The sequence below is a fragment of the Equus quagga genome, chromosome 9 (genome assembly GCF_021613505.1).
Source record: "Equus quagga isolate Etosha38 chromosome 9, UCLA_HA_Equagga_1.0, whole genome shotgun sequence".
In the NCBI taxonomy this organism is placed as follows: domain Eukaryota; kingdom Metazoa; phylum Chordata; class Mammalia; order Perissodactyla; family Equidae; genus Equus; species Equus quagga.
This window is the reverse complement of record NC_060275.1, coordinates 62,603,464-62,629,384: the sequence shown is the minus strand read 5'-3', so window position 1 is coordinate 62,629,384 and position 25,921 is coordinate 62,603,464. Positions and strand designations below refer to the sequence as shown.

General features: G+C 41.8%; 1 protein-coding gene across 1 annotated transcript in view; it reads right to left on the bottom strand.

Moving 5' to 3' along the window:
* L3MBTL4 (L3MBTL histone methyl-lysine binding protein 4) overlaps window positions 1–25,921 on the bottom strand; it is a 282,590-nt gene that overhangs the window by 180,627 nt on the left and 76,042 nt on the right. Inside the window, 1 exon segment of the mRNA XM_046671181.1 lies at window positions 9,378–9,469. Within this exon segment, the coding sequence (XP_046527137.1) occupies window positions 9,378–9,469 (92 nt within the window).

Below are 25,921 nucleotides of genomic sequence, written 5' to 3'. Positions count from 1 at the left end.
TGTTAGAAGAGCAGAAAGACCATTCTAGACAGAGAAGATAGCATATGCAAAGGCCCTGGGAAAGAATTTGTGTTCAAGAAATTGAAATAAAGGAGTGACTGGAGTAGATGAGAGGCGAAAAGAAGACAAGGAGTTCAGAGCTGTGTGTACTCACATTCCTTCTCTCTTCTTGCATTTCCCCCTCTGCTCCATTTCCCCCTCTTTAGGCTGTCATTGGAGTGGGCATTTCTTTATGAACAGGGAGCCCCAAAATGAGGCTGGGGCAATGGGCAGCTATTTGCTTCTTTGGTATACTAAAGGGTGGCTCTACATCTCTGGGGGAAAAAATCCCACATAGCTGCTTCCAAATGGTAGGCGGTGATGAGGCAACAGTGTCCAGCAGCCAAATTAATGAGCCCAAAAACAGCACAATCTGTGTGGGACACGGAAGTTCTTTTATTCCTCAGTAATGAGGCACAGGGTCTCTGAAAAGGCTGGTGGGTAAGCAGAAGCCTGAGGTCAAGATATAAACGCCACAGAAAGAGAGCTTGGGGGACTAAAGCAAACAGCTGGGACCACACAACTTGGGGGAAGCATGTTGAGATACAAAGCCAGGGGAATCCTCCTCTTTACGGAAAGGTAAGGTCAGCCTTTGCCTAGACGCAGCTGCACGTCCTGTGAGATGCTGATTATCACGAATGATGGGCAGATATGAGGTTGGGCTGCAATGTCATCTATTTCTATTTTTTGCCACTCTCTTGCCAGCATACCTCATGCAACACTGCTGATGCTGCAAAACAGAGGGTGCCGTCTCTTTCTCTCAGCCCTTCCATGGGCCTCTCCAAGCCTGGAGTCTCACACCAGCTGGGTCCCCCACTTTCCCACCTACAGAGCGGGCGGTGTGGAGGGGAGCCTTACATGATCAGGAAAGGACACGCTGTAGGGTTCAGGCAAGTCAGGAAGTACATTCTGACCAGGGCTGGAAACCCCTCTCTGTAAACCGCTGCGTCCAACACCCCTGAACGGCAGGTCGCGGCCTGATACGCTAGAGGACTATGCCCGTTTTATGTTCTCGACCCGCATCTGTGGTGACCCCCAAGGAGAAAGCAGTGCCTCAGGCTGGCTCAGACTCTCTGAGACTAGGGTCAAAGGCTTCCTCCTCCATCTACTTGCTTTTACACTCACGCTGAGGGCGCAGCCTTGCTCCCCTCAAGTCTGTGATGCGCGGTGTTCACAGCAGGAATGGGGACGTTGGCCTCCCCCTACAGGACGGTTGCCTGCACAGGGGCGCCCTCCCTGGGGCTGAGCAGCCCTTTGTGTCGCTCCACACCCCAGCAGCTCTTATCATGGCATCTCGGTTCTTTGTCATTTCAGAAAAGCGCTGCAGGAGTGCCTAGTGAGAAGCCTGTCAGTCCCCAAGCAGCACATCCAAGTCCGCATCCAATTTAAAAAACGACTCTTTTGTCTCGAGCTACATACACCCTATTAGAGGCACTGCGATCTCTCATATTTTTATTTTATTATTACTATTCCTACCTGAAAACATTAACAAAGCCTTTCCACGCAATTGAATATTTTTCTGTTTAACTCTGATTTCTAATAGTGTTTAAAACAAGGGCTGAAGGAGCAGGGAGGGTGAAATAAGTATAGACGAATTATAGTTGTAAAACGTAGGAAAACAACCAGCAAATGCGACAGATATTCACTGCGGGCCGCGCTGCGCAGAGGACACAGGCTGAGCCGTCGCGGTCCAGCGTGTGAAGAAGGAGGTAGTCCGTGGGGGGAGTTGGGGGCGGTGGCTGCAGGGGATCTGTGGTGTAAAAGCGGAGCCCCCCATTCATTCGCTCCTTCATTCGTTCAGTGACTCTCTCTTGATTCCGAGCCTGCATTGCTCTGTGGAGGTGGCATCGCACGTGCAGTGGAGGACCAGTAGCATCACGTCCCTGCCACGGTGGGAGAGGTATTCCAGCACGGAAGGAGGGACGAGATCGAAACAAATAAGCATATCATATCATGTCAGCCTGTGGGAACTGCCGTGAAGAAACACAACGGTGGCTAAGAGGCTAGAGAATGGTGGGGGCATTGTCTGTGGGCTGCTTGGGCAGAGAAGGCAGCTCTGGGAGGGGACATCTGAACAAGCCTTGGGAGCAGGTGGTGGCACAAAGCTCCAAGTCGAGGGAACAGCAGAGGCAAAAGTAAGGATGGTGTGCTGAGGATGTCACAAAGGCCAGTGTGGCAGGCACTGAGTGAGTGAAGACGAGAGTAAAAACTCTCCGGGGAGCTGCCAGGGGCGGATGTGGGGGGGCCTCCAGGTGTGAGGAAGCGCTTTGGAACGATGCCTGTGTGAGACCGAAAGCCATCGGCGGATTCCTGGTATGAAAGTGGCAAGAAAAATGTAACTAACACAGCAGAAGACAGGACAGAGTACTGGAGGATAACAAGGTGGAGGGACGATTCATGTCCCCGAGGACAACAGGCAAAGTTTGGGAGAGGAGGTGACCGTTGACTGCAAAGGACTTCATCTCCTGCCCAAATGCTAGCAGGACCAGCACGAGGCACAGGGAACACGCACTCCGCCCAGAGGCAGAGGAGCTGTCGGCACAGACTAAGAGAGGAAGGCGGAGACGTGAGGAAAGCCCCACTGCCTACACCAGGGACAAGGGAATGGCACACCGTGCTTAATAGACAAGGCACAGATGAGAACTGGCTCCGTCCGTTTGATTTGACAACTAGAAAGCTACTTAGTCAGAATAATTTTATTTCACCGCTGGCATATTTATGTCTGTGATATTGTGATTTATAACAAGAAATATATACTTAGTCTTAGTCCCTGTCCTCGCACAGAGCTCTTAAAATCCTCAGAACTTCCTGTGGAGAGAGCACTTACGGGGCCTTTTGTTATGTTAGTGAGGTGACTTTTGGAAGGCTCCTAAGGACACTGGTTGCCAGGGGTGCCAACCCTGTGATAACAGGGCTAGAACTTTCAGCCCTGCCCATTGACCTCTGGGGAAATTGAGTTCAATGGCCAATGATTTCATCAATCACTCCCAGGAAAAGAAGCCTCCATAAAAACTCAAAAAGGATGGGCTTTGGAGAGCTTCCAGGTTAGTGAATCAGAACGCACCCGCGTGCTCCCGTGCCTGGCCACGTACTCCAAGGAGCCAGAAGCTTCTTGGTTCAGGACCTCACCTTTGCTAGCTCTTCGTAACTGGTTTCCCGAGTTCTGTGACCTGCTCTAGCAAACTAACTGAACCCAAGGAGGGCATCGTGAACCAGTTGGTCAGAAGCACAGATAACAACTTGGATTTGCAGTGGGCATCTGAAGTGGGGGGCGGGCTTGAGGGACCGAGCCCTTCACCTGTGCAATCTGATGCTAACGCCAGGCATACAGTGCCAGAATGGAGCTGAATTATAGGACACGCAGCTGGTGTCAGAGAATTGCTTGGTGGGAGGAAAAAACCCTTATGTTGCACTTGAATGCAGAACTGCAATGAGGTATTCAGATTTTTTTTTTAAGGAACAGCAAAGTGTTTAGTTCTCAGTTTAATGGGGCTTCTAGGGGCTGCTTGTCTGAAGTCTAAGTCAATAATTCTAAACGTTTTGAACTGTCCTAAATGCTATTCACTATTCGCTCAGAGATCAGCAACCGCTTTACGGATTGAGCAATTATAGCAAGTATCTAGGAAAAAAACATACTGGCTGTGTAAGTTTTAGGAAATAAAGTCAACTCTCAATTTTCTGGATCAATGAAGAGAAACGGTAGCATGGGGAGTAAATGTGCCTGCGCTCTTCACCCCAGCTCTGCCGTTACCGAAGGGCTTCTGTGCGCCAGACACCCGAAAGCAGCCCTTAAGGTATTCAAGCCTGCGGGACCTGGGAGAAGTAACTCGCCCAGAGGCACAGTCCGTCAGAGCAGGATGGAATTTTAAATCGAAGCTTTCTAACTCCAAAGTTTATCATCTTGCTTCTCAAGCTTGGTTAATTTCCAAAGCAAGAGATATCAAACATCCCATTGTCCAATGGAGTAGGTAATCTGCTGGTAAATAATTAACAATATAGAAAAAGAAATGAGCTCTATTTAAAAAAATTTAACATCAAATGTGACTGGAGTTACTGTCTCCAAATGATGTGATTAAAAAAATTGTCAAAAAGGACTCTGGTAGATGACCGAGGTAGGCATGGTGTTTTAGTTCTGATATTTTTCTATCATTTTAAGGACATTCATGGATTGCAAAGTGATAAATAAATAGCAAGCAATAGGATATATTGGAGTATATGAGGAAGCCATTTGGTGTAACACTAATTTGGCCTGACCTTGTTTTTCCGAAAGGGCCTGACAGGGCGTTGAGCATGCATTGTACATCTGCTTTAAGTATTTGCTATGTCCCAAAGGCAAGAACAAATGCCCTTAAGATAAAGATGCAACTTCCCCCACATGGCATTTCCTTAAGGATACGCATCACTCCCTAGGCTAGGAACTGATTGCTGCGCTCACCTGTGACCACCCAACTCTGGACCACAGACCTGCTTCCTGCTGTGTCCATGGAGACAGCAGACCTATCACCTGTTGTGTGAATAGTTGTGCCGTGCCGGCTAGGCAATCCCATGACTGTTGTAAAAGGGACATTCCTATCATATGTGATGTATGCTCTTCATTCCAGGTATACAACCACTATGTACACCCCACTTCTTTGGTGCCCTTCCTTCCTCAGAGAAGGAAGGCCCCAGGGTAGGCTAGTCCTCAGATCTGGCTCATAATAAACTCACCCCAATTTTGATTTATAGATTGGTTATGGATTATTTGCATCGACAAAAGCACAACACAAAAGATCTTGACAACTTAGTAATGCTACATCTTAAGTATTTAATTTTGATCCGAAGTGTAGAAAAAGTCCACCAAGAAGGACTATAGATCTGATAAAACAAACTGTGCTCTCCTGATATGAGAAAAGGAGTGTCTAACCTGAAAGCGGGATACAGAGTGAACCGCAGTGGAGCAGCCATGGTAGGGATGGTGGCTAGGAGGAACTGTCATCACCGGGCCATGCAAGAGGGCTCCTTTCCCAGTTGAGTGGGAGCATTCAAGTTCTCACTCTCAGGAGGCTTTTCACAGTTACCTTTTTAAGAACTTATATGAGGCCTTAATGACTGAATGTTATGAATTATTGGATATCATGATCTTCACCAAAATATACTGCACCCACATTTCTGCAGAAGCTTGCCTCTATAGCATGTCCTATGTATTGGCTCAATTTCTGCAACGAGTATAAACATATTGATTAAATAGCATTAGATAAATAAAAACAAACTAAAGGGACTACCACTCATCTTGGAAAACATAACATTTTAATGACTTCTAATAAAATTTGTATGAGAACCAATCAATTCTAATTTTGTTTTCACTTGTGCCATTTCCATCTCCATAGAGGCCGTCACTCTCCCTCCACTGGTCCAGGTCCCCTGTGCTCTTCTGATCCCAGCTCAGCACCATTCCAAGAGGCCCAGCTGGACCAGCCCTGTGGTTTTCTGCTTACTCATTAAAACCACATTAGCATCAACATTTAGTTTTTACTCATTCATTTACTCAGGCAGCTGTGTCATTTTATTCTATTTCATACATTTGTAAACTGCAGCTCCCTCAAACATAAATTGGAAAGTCACTGAAGAAAGAAAAAACTCATATATTAAATATATACTTTTCCTTCTTTTGTTTCCAAGGCATTTATTATAATACTGAGTTACAAATATATTGGAAAAGGGTCAAGGAAAAAGTTTCATAAAGGAAAACAGATGAGAATAATAGATTAAAAAACAGTCAACCTCATATTTTCTTTTGATCACTTTTATTTTCACAGAATACCAATACTAGGCAACCTGCTCTGATAGCTTTTGTAAAAATTCGCTAGGGTAAATCAATAAAATAGATAAAGTTCAAGTCAAGTTCTGTCCCCATAAAATGACAGCGTCGATTAGATGATCTTCAAGATTTTTTTCCAAGCCGTAACCTTTGAGTAGTCTTTGCAATGTATGATCAATAAAGCTATTATATTCTATGTAAAAAGTACTGAAGGCAATCGTGAGTCATACAAATACAACGAAAGTAAAGCAATAGTGTGAAAAATATATCTGAAAGTTAAAGTATCTGAAAATACCTTAAAATATATGCAAATTAATGTTGATGAGATCACTTCATCTGTTCATATATGATAAAATGCTGTGTGTGGTTTTATAGATCTACTTACAAGATGTAATTCCTTTGCTCTGATTATGAAAGATAGTGGACATTAAAAGTTTAGTTTGAACCATATGAGTAAATAACATCAACCTCTGACTTAAAATAGCACTTAGCAATAAAAGATGATTTGACATGGTTGGCTGTACAAATATCATCCGTCAAAGACAGGACAGGAGTCCAGAAAGTGGACTCCATGTGACGACAGTGCAGAGCGCGTGCTCCCACCAGCTCTTCATCACACACGCGTCTGACACCAGCCAAGGGGTGTGAATTTTCTGAAAGGAAGCTAAGCTATAGAGGCAGCTATAGAAAGGTGACGTATTGTCTTCAAAATCTTAGAAGGCCAACATTCAAGGCACTATGAGTAACTCTGTTTGGTATAAATGAAGGGTCCCGGGTGAAAAGTGGTGAAAGGGTCAGGCATGGAGGTGAGCACAGTACAGACTCGGAAGGGCCTTGTGTACATCCAAAGGAGTCTCAAGTCTGTAAGATACTGGGTAACAGTGAAGAGTTCTAAAAATGGAAAAAATGAGGCAATATTTGGGTTTTACACAGACTATTACAGGCAAGAAATGAGAAAAGACAGTCGTGAAGCTGTTTCAAGAGTCACTGCCAGACTGTCAAACTTTGTTTCGTTGGAGGACCTAGACCAATCATTTCTTTCTTCTTTCCAGCAGAAAAAAGAATTCGGTGACAAATAAATTAACAGATAAATACCACAACAAATTTTGGAGGGCTAGTCCAGCTGGGCATCTTGGATTATATATGTGTGAGCGTGTGTATTTTTGCTTTCACAATAGGGGCATGGATGATAAATACAGAACCATATCATAAGCATATCGTACAGTCTAGGCATTTAAAAATTAACAAGACTAATGATGCAGATATGAATAATTATAAACTATAAGGTTAAACAAGCAACCTATAATAAACCATATTAGTAATGATTAATCCAAATGAATTTATAATGAGCAAGCACACAGTAATAGAATATCACGACCAACTGAAGACAGGCAATTACAAATTATCTTTCCTCTCAAATGATAGGGATTCCAATTATCCAAGTGTGAGTACACAAAACACAAATCTTATAATATTGCTAACATATGGAAGTCAAACTGAAGAAAAATCGAATTAAAATATTTGGAAAACTCTAGTCATATAATAGTTTTAGCACAATTTCAAATTTTGTAATCCTTAATAATTCACATGGTTTTATGCAAACATGAAAATCTATAGAATGCTACATCATTTCCTGATAGCTAACATTAATTGAGCACATACTATGGGTCAGGCAGTTTTTGAGGTGTTATGCATACATTTATCTCATTTCATTATTATACATTTATGAAATAGACACTAATAATATCTCCACTTTATAGATGAGAAAAGAGCCACAGAGTCACACAGCTAAGCAAGCAGTAAAACTGAGATTCAAATCAAAGTATTCTGACTACAGATTTCACATGTTTAACCACTAGGCAATGTTCCCTCTAGAACTTGAATTTTTTAGATCCATTGTAGGCTCATCAGGAGGCTCTGTGCAACTCACTAGCATACTGAAGACCATATCCTGTGAATCATTTGGAACCACAATGAGAGCTCAAATAGCGCAATGACATTGGGAGGGGGAAAGGGGGTCAAAGGTGGATTCTGGAGAAATTAAGAAAGAGAAACCACCAAGACTTGGTGACTGGTCGTATCTGTGGGGGAGGAAGCAGTAAGGAGGGAGTGGAGTCTAGAATGATGCTGCATGAGAAGAAGGGGCTTTGGCAGCGAGTGGGAACCACAGTAGAGAAGCAAGCTTGGCTTGCGATGGGTGGAGTTCAAGTTTGGTTCACAGGCTCAGGGTACATGTGAGGCATTCAGATCGGAAGGCAGGCAGCAGCTTGACAAAGGAGCAGGAAATGGAGGAGGTGGAGTGAAGAGCAGTGCTGTCCCTGTGCCTGAAATGCTGATCCATCGCCAGCTCCACTGAGGCCATTCCCGCCTGAGACAGTCCCTGGGATGAGGGGCCGATGTGTGTGCGGGGAGGGAGGAGGTGGTTAACACAGAGTGAGAACCACTTCCCCGGCATGCTGGGCTGTGAAATTGGGGAGAATAAAAGGCGGGATCAAAGAAAACCACAGAGCACAAACGCTCACGCTTTTCCCCTGCCGTGGGACTGACCATGGTCTCCCTGCTTTACATTCTCTGTGCACAGACCCTGTGCTTGCCAACGCGCTGTAAGCTTCACAAGGACCTGCACGTTATTGATCTTGTAGTTCTGAAGAACTCAGCACAACGTAAAAATGTTCATTGAGTTATTAAGTCAGGGATGCTCCTCACTTCTACAAGAAGCGAAGGAATTCTTTCAAAGATGCAGCTAGTCCTTTTAGATCTAAGCTTCAAGCATCATTGGGCTGGCTCAATGCAAGACATCCTCACTGACAGAATAACACGCTGGCGTCATCCCGAGAAGCCAAAGTGGGGCAACAGAAGCAGTGAGGGAACAGAACACACACAAGAACGGACAGTGCTTGCACATGTGTTTGGAACCAGTTATCAGTCATGCAGCCTAAACTGATCAGAGGAGCCCCTAAAAGGACATTTTGGTTTGAGGTTCATTAGAATTTAGAGTGGTTAATTTCCTCCTTAACTTAAAGTAGCTAGAAAGACAGAAATAATGAAGCTACCAATAAAATATAGGGTTTTAAAATTTTTTACAACGAAAAAGTTTTTTTAATTGCTGAAATTTAAAATATTTGTTTTTCGAAAAACATTTTGCAATCTACTCTATAAAACAAAATTAAGGTGGGATATTTAAAAGAAGAATATTTCAGCTAAACACATGGCCAAATTAGATATAGATTTAGACCTGACTCTGTTTTCCAAACTAAAATGTAAAAAGTGAAGATTCTGTTAGACAACACTATCAAAATAACTTCTTAATGATAATAACTTTTCATTTATATGAAGCATGCCCTTTGAGGCTTAATTGTAAATAATTGGCTTTCAGTGCAGCTGTAGGGGTGGTTAATCAATTCACCTATCTGATATTTAGCTTTCAAATACTTATAATGACATGAAAATGCAGCATAAAAAAGGTAGGAATTCAGGCTAAGTATTTAAAAAACAACAATAAAGTGTAAAATACTCACGACATGGCGCTGCCAGTGGGTACCCTGTGACGTCACACCATCCAACTGGGTGAATGTCAGGGCTTTCGGCATTCATTCAACAGTCACATCTGTGGTCCCAGCCATCAAAATGAACCTGTTGAATAATCAGCGGTTAGTAATTAGTATTTCACTATCCTTGTATCAAAATATTGGAAAACAGATTTCTAAAACTGAGATTGGAATTTTATTAATTGCACTTTATAGCTGAAACAATATTTAAAATGTGTTATCAAACAGCCTTCCAATCTAGCCACCAAAGGCTATTGTACTGATTTTTCCAAGAAATTAAAGAAGCTGGTAAATCAATCTGTCAGGGAACGATGGGATTTGGAAGGGATGAGACCAATCCACTTTTCCAACTAAGAAATACTGTGACATGGTTGACAGGGTATGTCCTGTCCTGGGAGCCACTGTAGGAACCGTGTCAGCATCGTAAGTCACCAATTTGATATTAGTACAAGCCTTATACTGATGCAAAATGCACGACTTAGAGAAAAAGGAAGGAATAAATTTCAAAATCCTGAAAAACGTGGGGAAATGGAGCCATTGGGACAATGGAGGCAAAGAGAGCAGACAAACTGTGCTACAAGGTTAGCACAGATTACCAGATTATAGCTGTCTTAGTAGCTATCAGAGGACAAAGTGCGAGCTGTCAGGAAACCTGAGGAAGCCAGCAGGACTCCTGGTTCTCACTGTTCTGCATCTTAACTAACACACACACACACATTGGCACACACACGACACATATATACATACAGGCCTGAGAAAAGTTAAAATAAAGCCCAAATTCTGAAACAAAAATCAAATACTTATTTCTGAAACTAATCAAATCTCCTAGAAGATTCATATCAGGATGAAAGAATCAAATTTATTTGTGCAGAACAAAAAATAAGAATGATAATATTTCATTATTATATAACCTACTTTCTACTTCTAGCAATTAAAAGAAGAATCTTTCCTTTTCAATGTTAAACTCATAATTTTTTAAAATTCATACTTTGAATAAAAAGAGCAAAATGTCTAGCATTATAAAAAACCAAATGAAGTATAAGTTTATTATGCAGGGCATAATAAGCCAAAAAAAAGCTAAATTGTGTGTACTAAGTTCCAAATAAAGTCTCAATATTTTTTCTCAAGATCCATCTTTCTAAGCGAGTGTGGTTCCCAGACTTGCAGCATCAGTATCACCTGCACACATGTTAGAAATGCATGTTCTTGGGTCCCAACTCAATCCTACTGAATCAGAAATGCTAAAGGGCAGGGCCTAACAATCTGTGTGTGAACAAGTCCTCCAGATGAATAGGATACACGCTAAAATTTGAGAACCAGTGATCATAAAAATAACTTTCCAAAGAATATTTCTACCAGATTTAGGCTTCTGGATACGACAGAGTGCCCTTTCACAATAATAACTATGAAACTAGACAAAATATATGAAGTGACTGTTTTTAGACACTGGACAAAAGGCGGAACAGAAACGTAATCCCTAAGTACACGCAGACAAGCCCTGAGTGTCAGCCTGGAGAGTTTCCTGACAGCAGCACAGGGAGGAGAAACGTGAAGCAAGCACGTCGTGTTGAGGGACACAGACTGGGAACTGGAGGACAGAGTACTGGAGAAGAGCTACACAGGAGGGGCCCAGAAGTCTGTGGCAGTTATTCACAAGACCCTGGTCAAGGGCGAGATTGCATGTGTGTAAGATGAGACTTGGTGAAGCCAAGCAGAGAGCAGCTGATAGACAGCTGAGAGTAAAACAAAGATACTGGAGGTCACACGTTACTGGGAGAAGAGAGTGGAGAGATCTTAATAGGACCTTGAGAATTTGACTGCATTGCCAAAAAGGCCACAATTTTGGAGTAAGAACCAAGCCCCAGAGTAAGGGCTACTCTAGACCAGCCCTAAAAAAGGCTAAAATCAAGCCATGACAAGATTAAAAAAAAAACCAGTAATTAACAGATAGAATAAACTCTACCCTTTCTAAAGGAAGACAAATACTCTTGACTCTCTACACCATATCACTCAATGTCCAACACAGAATAAAAACTTATTAGAGGGACCGGCCCGGTGGCGCAGCGGTTAAGTTCGCAGGTTCCGCTTCTCGGCGGCCCAGGGTTCGCTGGTTCGGATCCCGGGTGCGGACATGGCACTGCTTGGCAGCCATGCTGTGGTAGGCGTCCCACGTATAAACTAGAGGAAGATGGGCACGGATGTTAGCTCAGAGCCAGGCTTCCTCAGCAAAAAGAGGAGGACTGGCAGTAGTTAGCTGAGGGCTAATCTTCCTCCAAAAAAAAAAACAACAAAAAAAAAACAAACAAAAAAAAACCCCAAAACTTATTAGACATGAAAATAAGCAGGTGAATGTGAAAAATTGAACCATACTCAATTTTTTAAAAAGCAGTCAATAGAATGAGACCCTGAGATGACTCAGATGTTATAATTAGCAGACAAGGACTTTAAAGTAGCTATTAAGATGTGTCAAAGGACATAAAAAACAGTCTTGATGAGTGAACAGATAGGGAATCTCAGCGGTGAAATAGAAATAATAAAAGAGAAACAAATGGAAGTTCTAGGGCTGAGAAGCAAACTATCTGAAATTTCAAAAGTTTCTGAATGGGCTTCATAACAGATAGAACTGGCAGAAACATGGGAAAATGAGAATGAAAATGGATTCATTCAGATTATTGATCTAAAGTACATATAATAAAATTTAAATATAATATATTTAAATATATATATATATATAAAATATATAATAAGATTTAAAAAATGACCAGAGCCTCAGGTACTTGTGAGATAATATCAGCTAGTCTAATACACATGTATTTGGACTCCAGAAGGAGAAGAGAGAGAGAGTGGAGCAGGAATAGTGATCAAATGAAACAAAAGTTGAAGGAATAATGTCAAAAAAACTTTGCATTTTGGCCAAAGATGCCAATTTGTAAGCTTAAGAAAAACATCAAGACCCAAGTATAATTGATACAAAAAAAAGTCAAAACTAGGTAAATCGTAGTCAAACTACTGAAAATGGAAGACAAAGGAAAAAATCTTGGAAGCAACCAGAGAAATACAACAGATTACACATATAGGAACCGTGATAGTAGTGTTGGCCTACTTCCCATCAGAAATAGTGGAGGCAAGAAGATAATAAAATGACATGTTTAAAGTACTTAGAGAAAAAAAATTGTCAACTTAGGATTTAATATCTCCCAAACATATCCTTCAAAAAGGGGTAAAATAAAGGAATTTTCAGATGGACAAAAACCGAGAAAGTAATCACCCACAGATTTGCACTACAAGAAATACTACAGCGAGTATTTCAGGCTGAATGTTAAATATTACCTGATGGAACAACAATTTTGAAAAAAAAAATGAGCAAAGTTGGAGGACCTATTCTATCTGATTTCTACAATTACTACAAAGCCACAGTTATTAAGGCAGTGTTGTATTGGCTTAACAATAAGCAAATATATTTTTGGAACAGGATAGTGTACATGAACTGACTCAGATATACATAGTCAAGTGATTGTCAACAAATAGGACAAGGACATACAATGGAGAAAAGGCAGTCTTTTCAACAAATGGTGCTGGATCAGCTGGATATCCACATAAAAAACAATGAACCAGCTGACCTCCAGCTCACATCCCACATAGAAATTAATTTGAAATGGACCATAGACCCAAACATAAAAGCTAAAACTATCAAACTCAAGAAGAAAACTTCAGAAAATATCTTCATGATATTGGGATATTCAAGGATTTCTTAACATACAGAGAGTGCTACTCATAGAAAATAAACTGATAAATTCAATTTTTATCATAATCAAAAACTTCTGTTCTTCAAAATCATCATTAATAAACAGGAAAAGCAAGCCACATTTATAATGCATTTATCTGACAGAAGACTTGACAATTCAATAAATAATGGGCAAAAGATTTGATAGACTCTTTGACAAAAGAAATTTCATGAATGGTCAACGTGAAAATGAAAAAGTTCTCACCATCACCATTCATTAGATAAACCATAATGAAACACTACTACACACCTGCTCACGTGACCTAAATTAAGTGACAGGACAGCAGGAATTCTTGGTGAGGCTGTGGAACTTTCAGAACAGTCATACGATGTCACTGGCAACAATCACTTTAGAAAATGTTCTGCTCCTTTATTATAAATGTAAACATGTGCCTGGTCCGTGTAATTCCACCCATAGGAGATGCAAATACAAAGCTGTGTCAACAAGTGTTCCTTGCAGTTTTATTCAATAACAGCCAAAACCTGAAAACCCCAGTGCCTAACAAGAGAATATCTACTCACAAACAAGTGTGGTACATGCACAAAAGGAATGCTAGTCACCAATAAAAAGTGATAAACTGTTTATACACACACGAACATGCATCAATCAAGCAGAAATCATGTTGAGCCAAAGAGGGCAGACACAAAAGAACTCATGTGGAATGCTTCCATTTCTATGAAGTTTGACAACAGGCAGAGAAACCAGACCTGGAACTGTCTGCGAGGGAGCAGGGGGCAGGCCTGACTACAAAGGTGGTGGTTATATAGAACACACATTTTTCAAAACTCTTCAAAATGCACACATAAAATCTGTGCATTTTATCATTTGTAAATTATATCTCACTAAAGTTAACTTATTCAAAATAGTTCTACATTCAGCTGCTGTCCTATGGTGCTATTCTGATCTTTCACTATATTTTGTTTATTGTGACATGTCAGCACTCGAGACATAGCCAAACCTCATAATGCTGTCTGTACCAGATAACTAAAGATTCCAGGTGGGAAAAGGCAAGATCGGCATTCCTTTCCAGAATGAGGCCTGCTGCCCTGGATTTATCAACTGAAAGAAATGTATGTAAGTGTGTATTGTGGGGTGAAGAGGAAATGGAAAAATTTCTCAAGCTGGAGTATTTCAATCAATCTGATTTCAATGTCCTCCCCTTTGAAGTCTGCAGTGCAAACGTTTATGTTTCAAAAGCACAAAACAGACAAGGCAAACCCTCCAGCCAGATTCTGCCTCAAGCAGTATGGCCTTGCTATTTCGGTTATTCTACCCGGACCTGGGCATCCTACTGTGGAATTTAAGTCTAAAACTGAAAAAATAAAATGGTAATATCTTTAAAAAAATTGTTTTGAAAGCAGATATGTTTTTACATACTGTAGTCAATGTTCTCCCCTTATGTTCATTGAGCAACGTTAAATGATCCTTTCCCCAAGGCTGTATATAATCACTCCACAGTGCTCTGATGTGCTACGAAAGCACGAGAAGTGAACACAGCCCCTCCTGACCCAGCGCTCTGATGCCCATCTCTGCCGCAGCTGTCTCAGCTCAGAAGACACAACCAGAATCTGTACTACAGACATCCTCCTGACAGGTATTGTCATAGCTTCGGATCTTCATAACTCTGAGATGAAAATCCAATTTTAAGAATTCTAACTCGATGGTCAAGTTAAGAGAGGAGGTTGCCATTTTAAGAATAATTACAAAGAGTCCTTTTGTCAAGCAAATACTCACTATGAAAACTACATCATCTCCAGCACTGTATTTCACACATTTATGATTCTTCACATATTTGGGTTTGCATAAAGCTGAGTAAACATATAGACCCTCTTGCTTATATTTTGATAAACTAGAAAACAAAGGTCAGATAATTGAATCCACCACTGACTCAAGTTCTTACTCTAATGGGCAGCGATGCCTCCTGACCGTATCAACATCATATGCATTAGTTATTAATGATCGGCAAAGCAACGCGGACATTTAAGACCTAGATCGGCATATAAAAACCAAGGACAAACTCCTGAGTGTGAACCAAAGCTGCCAGTTGTCTGGACTGACAGCGCCTTGCGTCGCCTTATCACTCACTGCTCAGCGCCCACACCAGGGACTTTCCCTCAGGCCTGGAGCTTTGCCAGAGTGCCTCAGCCTTCTCTCCGCCTCCATGGTTCTCAGCACCTCGGCTCACACACTGCCAGTCCTCAGAAACCATCAGCTGAATAACATGCACGATGGCCATCCTCACTCCTTGCTGTTCCTTTGGGCAGCTGGAGAATAAGCAGTTATTGATCTGGGAGTGCTGGAGCTATGTTTAATGCTTAACCACGACAATTTTATTAGCCCAAGTGATTATTATACTTGTTTGCTCCTGCTATATGGTTTTTAAATTTTCAATTTCCATTTTAACAGGCTTATTGGATATGCGTATTTTATTGTCAGAGGCCTCAAATCTATTTTAAAGGCTTATGGTGAACAAATGATAAGCATACATATGATGTTAACTTTTTTAGAAAGAGGCTCTACTGTATCTGAAAATCTTTAATTGTGCACATTTTCAGTCCGCTAGTCTTAGCCTTAAAGTTCATTCTAGAAAGAACCGAGTTGTCGTATACTATCCTGATATCTATTAGTCATAACTATTGGTATCAATAATACGGTAAGTCTTACTCCTTTGATGCAGGGCTGTTGTGCGATGGCGTGAGGGATGCAGCAAGGTGCTGAGGCTAGACACCCGTGCCGCTGCAGGACGGGAAGGCCGTCTCACGCCTCCACAGAACACCACCAAACCCAGGGGCAGGAGTGCCAGGCACGGCAGAGGGCTCACTTGTATTGTGTGCTTACACATTCCAGGCATAGTTGTAAAATAGACATATTCTCACTTCGTGTCCACAACATGTTGTTGTCATAGACGATGAAAAAGAACCTCAGAGAGCTCATGAGGTTTTCCAAGATCTCACAGCCAGTAAGACACGAAACCAGACTCAAGCTGAGAATAGTTTACTGAGAGAATCATACAAGAACTTAAGTTGTGAGGCTATTTGGGACTACCATGCCTAAGACTCTATTGTCACAGAGGCACATTACATTTTTAAAATATAAACAAGCATTTTCAGAATGAAAATAAAATAACATGGAATCATAACAGGGCTGCAGCCTAGAACTACCTACACTCACACGCATTTATCATTAATTCCACGTTGAGCCACTCTGCTCACATGTCCATCCAGGCAAGAACACAGCGGGAGGGAAGATGAAGGAAAGGAATTATAACAGAAAAGCATATATACCTCCAAATTTTACTCTCACATATTATCTCCATTTTAAATAAGAGCCTACTAAGATACACAGGGGTTAAGAAATGTGCCCGAGATTTTTTTCAGGCACTGTGACTTGAAAACCCTCGCCCTCCCAGGCCACGAGCCTGGGCTACTGTTGGTAGTTTGGGAACCGGGCCCCTGCGTTCCTCCCTGCTCCCGCACCCACTCTCAGTGCAGTATCTCAATTCTCTTTCCCTGCTCATCGCTCCCTAAAACCATCCGCTGGTTCATAACACAATTACTTCCACCTTCCATCCAGTCCACACCTATAATAGGGATTGTAGAAAAAGCTTAATCATTGCATGGGAAAATTAACAGTTTCACTATAGCTCTTCTAAACTGTTTTTCATTTTTCAAGGCCACTGCCCAAATTCATCCTATTTCTTGGCAGTGGTTTTCAACACTTATTAAGCAAAATACCAGTCACCCTGCCGCCACCAGGACTCTAATTCAGCTGGCAGTGGTCAGAAATGATTCCTAGAAATGACCTTTTGTTTTTCTTATTTTGCTGAGGAAGAACTGGCCCTGAGCTAACATTTGTTACCAATCTTTCCTCTTTTCTTTGCTTGAGGAAGATTCGCTCTGAGCTAAAATCTGTGCCAATCTTCCCCTATTTTTTATGTGGGACGCAGCTACAGCATGCTGTAGGTCCGAGCCCAGGATCTGAACCTTTGAACCCCGAGCCACCAAAGTGGAGCATGCCAAACTTTAACCACTATGCCACACGGCTGGCCCTGAAATCACATTTTTTTAAACATAGTTCCTAGATTATTCTGCTGAAGGTGATTTTTGGACAAAGATTTTTGTAATGCTTCTTTAGGGTATCGCCACGGCTGTAAGGTGGTTAAGTAACTGAGCGTACCATCAAACTCACAGCTTTATCTAAAGCAGTCAAGAAGAACTTAAGACAATGAGCCCAAGAGATGCAAAGGGCGTTCAACTCTAAATGTTTCCATTTGTGACAGATATGTCTACGTAAGTTTCCATTGTTCTATTTCTATGGTTACTGTTATAACAAATACAATTGGTTTTTCCCATGAGATACATTTTCCCCATAATATTTCCACAAGAAATATAAATGCCAAATTTCTCCTAGAATCCCCAGGACTTTACTTCTTGTTGAGAAATTTTTAAATATTTCATCAGAGTTAGGCATAATAACAGCCACATTCAGGGCTCCACGGTTCCACGTCTGTGGGTAATATCTTAGGAGGAAACACCTCCCTCATAAGCAGTGTGAGGACAAACAACCTCAAAATCCATTTATGGTTGTAACTAGGGTGAACACCTTCCTGAGCTCTGCCCTGGCTTCACGAAGCCTTCAGCTCTGCCGCGGCGCACCACACACCTTGTTAAGGGGAGGGCCACCTCCTTCCTGGTCTGCACCGGCCTGCTGCCCTCCTCTTCCGTTTAGGACACTGCCCCAGGTGGTGGACCGTGTCTCATCAAGTGCTCTCAATTTGTCCTGACATTCCGAATTTCCACTTTGGATCCTGTATCAAATCATCAAGGTTCTGCTACTAAATCAACATTATTTATGCTCATTGTTTATAAACCATCAACTCAGAAAGGACTTGAGCTGCTTACAGTAAAAGGAGATAGGATTTCTAAATAAAGAGAGTAGGACGTGAGGCATGTGAAAGAGAAGAAAAGTTGGTTATATCCTGAGGGATTACATAATTTATGGTCCAAATGGGACATTTTTGAGAGCAAGAGGGAGCACTATTAACAACTACAAAATTACAGCTGGCATAATTCAGGACTACCCCAGCTAAGCCAAGATACATAATTACTCTTAGTAGTCTAAGGAGGATTGCTAAAAATAAGTAATTCCCAGAAAACCAATGGCAAAGGGGAGCTATTACACAATTCTGATTATAATATGGGAAAACCACACCAGTTACTCTGAAGTTCCAAAATTTCCACTGATAGGAATTTATTGTACAGATATTTATATAAGGAACCTTGAATAACACAATGGACAGCACGATGCTGTGCGTGAATAATGATTTACGTAGCTAAGTAATATCTAAGCAGGTAGAATCAGCAAAATGGGAATGGATATACAAACACACACAGGAGTACTTACGAGCTGAATGGATCACAAGCAATATTTCTGAAAGTTTTGAAGCCATGGGTAGGTTACATATCTTTACCATACAATCTTATAATTTACCTATTAGTACACATTCATTTTATTGGTAGCAAATTCTAAATTAGTCATATAAACGGTTTTTGCTCACTCAAGAATCTTTTAATCCTACTGATTCTTCTCTTACATCAGTTACAGTATTTTGACTATTGACAGCAGAAGCTGTGTCTTCTGTTTTTGAAAGATTTTATTTTTTTAGAGCACAGTTAGGTTCACAACAAAATCAGTGGAAGGTACAGAGAGTTCCCATGGACCCCCTGCCCCAAATGCCCAGCCTCCCCCACCAGAGCGGTGCATTTGTTACAACCGACAAACCCACACTGACACGTCGAAATAAGCCAGAGTCCATAGTTTACATTAGGGATCACTCTTGGTGTGGTACGTTCTATGGGTTTGGACAAATGTATAATGACATATATCTACCATCAGGGTATCACACAGGGTACTTTCACTGCCCTAAAAACCCTCTGTGCTCTGCCTGTTCATCCCTCCCCACCTTCTTCCCCCCCAGTCCTTGGCAACCACTAATCTTTTTTTTTTTACCATTTTTCTTTTTTATTAATGTTATGATAGATTACAACCTTGTGAGATTTCAGTTGTACATTTTTGTTAGTCATGTTGTGGGTACACCACTTCCCCCTTTGTGCCCTCCCCCCACACCCCCTTTTCCCTGGTAACCACCGATCAGATCTCCTTATCAATATACTAACTTCCACCTATGAGTGGAGTCATATAGAGTTCGTCTTTCTCTGACTGGCTTATTTCGCTTAACATAATACCCTCGAGGTCCATCCACGTTGCTGTGAATGGGCCAATTTTGTCTTTTGTTATGGCTGAGTAGTATTCCATTGTGTATATATACCACATCTTCTTTATCCAATCATCAGTTTCTGGGCATGTAGGTTGGTTCCACGTCTTGGCTATTGTAAATAATGCTGCGATGAACATAGGGGTGCAACGGACTCTTGAGATTTCAGATTTCAGGTTCTTAGGATAGATACCCAGTAATGGGATGGCTGGGTCATAGGGTATTTCTATTTTTAACTTTTTGAGAAATCTCCATACTGTTTTCCATAGTGGCTGTACCAGTTTGCATTCCCACCAACAGTGTATGAGGGTTCCTTTTTCTCCACAACCTCTCCAACATTTGTCGCTCTTGGCTTTGGATGTTTTTGCCAATCTAACGGGTGTAAGGTGATATCTTAGTGTAGTTTTGATTTGCATTTCCCTGATGATTAGCGATGATGAACATCTTTTCATGTGTCTATTGTCCATATTCATAGCTTCTTTTGAGAAATGTCTGTTCATGTCCTCTGCCCATTTTTTGATCGGGTTGTTTGTTTTTTTGTTGTTAAGCAGTGTGAGTTCTTTGTATATTATGGAGATTAACCCTTTGTCGGATAAGTGGCTTGTAAATATTTTTTCCCAATTAGTGAGCTGTTTTTTTGTTTCAATCCTGTTTTCCCTTGCCTTGAAGAAGCTCTTTAGTCTGAGGAAGTCCCATTTGTTTATTCTTTCTATTGTTTCCCTCAACTGAGGAGTTATAGTGTCCGAAAAGATTCTTTTGAAACTGATGTCAAAGAGTGTACTGTCTATATTCTCTTCCAAAAGACTTATTGTCTCAGGCCTAATCTTTAGGTCTTTGATCCATTTTGAGTTTATTTTGGTGTGTGGTGAAAAACAATGGTCAATTTTCAATCTTTTGCATGTGGCTGTCCAGTTTTCCCAGCACCATTTGTTGAAGAGACTTTCTTTTCTCCATTGAAGGCCCTCTGCTCCTTTGTCGAAGATTAGCTGTCCATAGATGTGTGGTTTTATCTCTGGGCTTTCAATTCTGTTCCATTGATCTGTGGGCCTGTTTTTGTACCAGTACCATGCTGTTTTGATCACTGTAGCTTTGTAGTATGTTTTGAAATCGGGGATTGTGAGTCCGCCGGCTTTGTTTTTCTTGCTCAGGATTGCTTTAGCAATTCGCAGTCTTTTGTTGCCCCATATGAATTTTAGGATTCTTTGTTCAATTTCTGTGAAGAATGTTCTTGGGATTCTGATTGGGATAGCACTGAATCTGTAGATTGCTTTAGGTAGTATGGACATTTTAACTATGTTTATTCTTCCAATCCATGTGCATGGAATGTCTTTCCATCTCTTTATGTCATCGTCAATTTCTTTCAAGAAAGTCTTGTAGTTTTCATTGTATAGATCCTTCACTTCCTTGGTTAAGTTTATCCCAAGGTATTTTATTCTTTTCGTTGCGATTGTGAATGGGATTGAGTTCTTGAGTTCTTTTTCTGTTAGTTCATTGTTAGTGTATAGAAATGCTACTGATTTATGCACGTTAATTTTATACCCTGCTACTTTGCTGTAGTTGTTGATTATTTCTAATAGTTTTTCTATGGATTCTTTGGGGTTTTCTATATATAAGATCATGTCGTCTGCAAACAGCGAGAGTTTTACTTCTTCGTTACCTATTTGGATTCCTTTTATTTCTTTTTCCTGCCGAATTGCTCTGGCCAGTACCTCCAGTACTATGTTGAATAGGAGTGGTGAAAGTGGGCACCCTTGTCTTGTTCCTGTCCTCAGAGGGATGGCTTTCAGTTTTTGTCCATTGAGTATGATGTTGGCTGTGGGTCTGTCATATATGGCCTTTATTATGTTGAGGTGCTTTCCTTCTATACCCATTTTATTGAGGGTTTTTATCATAAATGGGTGTTGGATCTTGTCGAATGCTTTCTCTGCATCTATTGAGATGATCATGTGGTTTTTGTTTTTCATTTTGTTGATGTAGTGTATTACGTTGATTGACTTGCGGATGTTGAACCATCCCTGTGTCCCTGGTATAAATCCCACTTGATCATGGTGTATAATCTTTTTGATGTATTGCTGTATTCAGTTTGCCAAAATTTTGTTGAGGATTTTTGCATCTATGTTCATCAGTGATATCGGCCTGTAGTTTTCCTTCTTTGTGTTGTCCTTGTCAGGTTTGGGGATCAGAGTGATGTTGGCTTCATAGAATGTGTTAGGGAGTACTCCATCTTTCTCAATTTTCTGGAACAGTTTGAGAAGAATAGGTATTAAGTCTTCTTTGAATGTTTGGTAGAATTCTCCAGAGAAGCCGTCTGGTCCTGGACTCTTATTTTTGGGGAGGTTTTTGATTACCGTTTCTATTTCCTTACTTGTGATTGGCCTATTCAGATTCTCCATTTCTTCCTGATTCAGTTTGGGGAGATTGTAGGAGTCTAGGAATTTGTCCATTTCTTCCAGGTTGTTCAATTTGTTGGCATATAGTTTTTCATAGTATTCTCTTATGATCTCTTGTATTTCATTGGTATCTGTTGTGATTTCTCCTGTCTCATTCCTAATTTTATTAATTTGCGATTTCTCTCTTCTTTTCTTGGTGAGTCTGGCTAAGGGTTTGTCAATTTTGTTAATTCTTTCGAAGAACCAACTCTTTGTTTCATTGATCCTTTCTATTGTCTTTTTTGTTTCAATATCGTTTATTTCTGCTCTTATTTTTATTATTTCCCTCCTTCTACTGACTCTGGGCTTTGTTTGTTCTTCTTTTTCTAGTTCTGTTAGGTGTCGTTTGAGGTTGCTTATGTGAGCTTTTTCTTGTTTAGTGAGGTGAGCCTGTATTGCAATAAATTTCCCTCTTAGGACTGCTTTTGCTGCATTGCAAATGATTTGGTATGTCATGTTCTCATTTTCATTTGTCTCCAGATAATATTTGATTTCTTCTTTAATTTCTTCAATGATCCATTGTTTGGTCAGAAGTGTGTTGTTTAGTCTCCACATTTTTGCACCTTTCTCTGCTTTTTTCTTGTAGTTGATTTCTAGTTTAATAGCATTATGATCAGAAAAGATGCTTGATATTATTTCAACTCTCTTGTATTTATTGATGTTTGCTTTGTTTCCCAAAATATGGTCAATCCTTGAGAATGTTCCATGTGCACTTGAGAAGAATGTGTAACCTGCTGTTTTTGGATGAAGTGTTCTATATATATCTATTAAGTCCATGTGGTCTAATTTTTCATTTAATTCTATTATTTCCTTGTTGATTTTCTGTCTGGATGTTCTGTCCATTGGTGTTAATGGTGTGTTGAGGTCCCCTACTATTATTGTATTGTTGTTGATGTCTTCTTTTAGTTCTATTAAGAGTTGCTTTACAAATTTTGGTGCTCCTGTGTTGGGTGCATATATATTTATAAGTGTTATGTCTTCTTGGTGGAGAGTCCCTTTTATCATTATATACTGTCCCTCTTTGTCTGTCTTTATCTGTTTTGCTTTGAAATCTACCTTGTCTGATATTAGTATAGCGACACCTGCTTTCTTTTGTTCATTATTAGCTTGGAGTATTGTTCTCCATCCCTTCACTCTGAGTCTGTGTTTGTCTTTGGGGCTGAGGTGTGTTTCCTGAAGGCAGCATATTGTTGGATCTTGTTCTTTGATCCATCCTGCCACTCTGTGTCTTTTGATTGGGGAGTTCTATCCATTTACATTTAGAGTGATTATTGAGATGTGGGGGCCTACCACTACCATTTTGTGTCTTGTTTTCCGGTTTTCTTCAATTTCCTTTGTTTCTCGTCCCATGGTTTAATTTGTTCTGATGAAGAGCTGCTACTCTCTGTTGTTGTCCTTCTACTTATCTCCTCTGCTCTTGGTTTTGTAGCCCATTTCCTTTTTTGGATTTTTCAGGGATGAGGGTTTTCCTGAGGATTTCCTGAAGAGGAGGTTTTGTGGCAATGAACTCCCTTAATTTTTGTTTATCTGGAAAAGTTTTTATTTCTCCATCGTATTTGAAGGATATTTTCGCTGGGTAGAGAATTCTCGGCTGTAGATTTTTGTCCTTCAGATTTTTGAATATATCATTCCACTCTCTTCTAGCCTGTAAAGTTTCTGCTGAGAAATCTGCTGATAGCCTGATGGGGGTTCCTTTGTAGGTTAGTTTCTTTTGCCTGGCTGTCCTTAGTATTTTCTCCTTGTTGTTGACTTTTGCTAGCTTCACTACTATATGCCGTGGAGTTGGTCTTCTTGCATTGATAAAGTTTGGAGATCTATTGGCTTCTGTCACCTGAATATTCATCTCTCTCACCAGATTTGGGAAGTTCTCAGCCATTATTTCTTTGAATAGACTTTCTGCCCCTTTCTCCTTCTCTTCTTCCTCTAGTATACCTATAATACTTACGTTGCATCTCCTAATTGTGTCTGATAATTCTCGGAGAGTTTCTTCATTTCTTTTTAGTCTTGCTTCTCTCTCCTCCTCTGCCTGCAGCAATTCTATATTGCCATCTTCCAAATTGCTAATTCTTTCCTCCATATTATCGGCCCTACTGTTCAGAGCATCTAGATTTTTCTTAATCTCCTCTATTGTGTTTTTCATTTCCAATATTTCTGTTTGGTTCTTCTTTATCGTATCAAAGTCTTTTGTGACATAGCTCCTGAACTCGTTGAGTTGTCGGTCAGAATTCTCTCTTAACTCATTGAGTATTTTAATGATGGCTGTTTTGAAGTCATCATCATTTAGGTTATATATCTCATTTTCTTTGGGATTGTTTTCTGTGTATTTGTTATTTTCTTTCTGTTCTGGAGATTTAATGTATTTTTTCATATTGCTTGATGTTGTTGATTTGTGCCTCCGCATAGAGATAGAGTTTAGTTGCTCCTTTCACTTGTTTCTGCTGCTGCGGTGGGGGAGCAGCTGTTTATACTGCACCAACCAGGAACCATATCCTCAGCTGCTAACTGGGCCTGGGCCCCTCCTCGTAGTCACAGTGGTCCTTTGGATTCCCTCCTCTGTTGTGGGGGCCGTCACAGGGGGGCTTCAGGCTGCTGGTGCCTACTGTTGCAGCCCACCTAGACGTTCTCCCTCCTTGGGGTCTGCAACAGTGTTATGGGCTTTTCCAGCGGCCAGGGGTGGGATCACTTATATTTGTCACTCTGTCGCTGTCGGCACCCACAAAATCTCACTTGTCCACTATGGGTCGCAGGAGAGTTATTGGCATCTTCTACAGTCTGTGATTAGTTCACCTAGCTATGCTACCTTTGTCCCGGGGTCTTCCAGCCTAGTGGCTGCCGGATGGGTGCTTTTTACTAGTGCTGTGCAGAGGCTTTCCCTGAGGCTGCTGTGAGCCTGTAGGGTTTCCCCCTAGGCTACGGAGCTGGGTCGCTGGAACTCCCCCCAGCCCCAGTCCTGTTCCCCAGGAACTCGGGGAGCCCTTTGCCCTGTCTTGGGGGATAGCTGGAGATCCTGATTTCAGTGGTAGCTGGTCAGCTGCTGCCCTGCCTGATATTCTCCTCTCCGGGACCCTCCCGGTATTGTGGATGCTGGGTGTGGCCCCTCCGCTAATAGCAGAGAGAGAGTTTTGTCTGCTGCCCGGGCAGAACTCTGGAGCTTCCCCTCCGGGCCGCGGAGCCGGACTCTGGAGCTTCACCCAGCCCCAGTCCTCTCCAAGATCTCCGGCAATCCCTAGCCCCACAGGGCGGGCAACGGCAGCTGGAGGTCACTTCGCCCTCTGGGATTCTCTCCGGGACTTTCCCGGAGTTGAATGCTGGGTGTGGCCCCTCCGCTAATGGCAGACAGATAGTTTTGTCTGCTGCCTGGGCAGAACTCTGGAGCTTCCCCTCCGGGGTGCGGAGTCGGCCTCTGGAGCTTCACCCAGCCCCAGTCCGCTCGGAGATCCCCGGCAATCCCTAGCCCCACTGTGCAGGCAGTGGCAGCTGGGGGACCTCCATACCCTCAGCGACTCTCTCTGGGACCCTCTGGGCGCCGCAAACACCGGGTGGGATCTCCCCGCCAATGGCGGGGAGAGACTCTCCCCGCGGGCCCAGGTGTGCAACTCCAAAGTTTCCCTCTGCATTTAGGAGTAATTGCAGGGGGTTTAGGTAGGTTTCTGGTCACCTGTTTCCACCGTCACTCCTCTGTTGTGTGCTCGCTCCTGCCCTAGGTGTGTGTTGATCTTCTGGGGGCGTCCATTGGAAGAAAGCCGCTTGCGGGTACTAGGCTGTTCGGTTGGGGTCGGAGAGTTTTCACCTATTTCCACATCCTCCCAGAGGAAAGTCCGTCCGCCTTCCGATGTATAGTCACGTGGGTCTCTCAGACGTCCTGAGATGCTGTCTGGATATCCTTTGTTAAGCGATAAGTGTCCAAATAATTGTAGACTCGAAGGGGGAGAGACAAAGAGGACTACTCATGGTGCCATCTTGGATCCTCTCTCAGCAACCACTAATCTTTTTACAGTCTCCATAGTTTTCCCTTTTCCAGAATGTCACATAGTTGGAGTCACACAGTA